The sequence below is a fragment of the Penaeus monodon genome, chromosome 23, assembly GCF_015228065.2.
Source record: "Penaeus monodon isolate SGIC_2016 chromosome 23, NSTDA_Pmon_1, whole genome shotgun sequence".
Taxonomy (NCBI): Eukaryota; Metazoa; Arthropoda; class Malacostraca; order Decapoda; family Penaeidae; genus Penaeus; species Penaeus monodon.
Window position 1 is genome coordinate 20,198,499 of NC_051408.1, and position 671 is coordinate 20,199,169.

Below are 671 nucleotides of genomic sequence, written 5' to 3' on the forward strand. Positions count from 1 at the left end.
AGGCTGCATTGGGTTAATAGTGGCTAACTATTTAAACCATAATTTATACAAGTAAGAAAAGGGAAGTGCAGTGTTTCATTTGATGATTATTGAAATGCCCATTGCAGAGGCAGAAGCAATGCTACCCCTGGAAAGCCAGTGAAGAAAACAAAGACTGAGGAGGAAGAGGAAGATCTTACACGAGATATGGAAGACCCTGTTGCTGAGCCAGCTGTCACTGAGGTTACCACTGGTTCCAAAATTCAGCCTAGCAAGGGAGGAAATTACATGGACCTTGATGAGGAAGCAGCTGATAAGACAGAGAAAACAGAAGGACAGGTAATTGTCACAGCCCTTCAGTTGATTATTTTTTCTTTCTCTCTCTCTGTCTTTATACATGAATATGGAAAGACTTGAGAAGTACACTAAATTTTTGAAAATTTTTAAAGGTTGCTATACTTTTTCATTTAAAAGTACCAGTTCTCCAAAAGTAGAAGACAAAGCTACTATTGGGGCCTCTAGTGGCACTGATACCAAGCGTTAATACCAAACTGCAAGTACAACAAAGTAGTGACGTTTTTTTAAAGCAAAAATTTTCTCCCTTGTTTAGATTTTTTGACGGGTGCTTTGGTCGTGTTTGGGTACTTTTCATAAAGAATTTTTTGGGTTTGGAACGAAAGAATGTAAGAGGA

At 38.3% G+C, this 671-nt stretch overlaps 1 protein-coding gene across 1 annotated transcript in view; it reads left to right on the top strand.

The window, feature by feature from the left end:
* Window positions 1–671, top strand: part of LOC119587881 (SWI/SNF complex subunit SMARCC2-like) — a gene marked incomplete at its 3' end in the record, with an annotated part of 24,724 nt that overhangs the window by 9,081 nt on the left and 14,972 nt on the right. Inside the window, 1 exon segment of the mRNA XM_037936587.1 lies at window positions 108–318. Coding sequence (XP_037792515.1) covers window positions 108–318 — 211 coding nt within the window.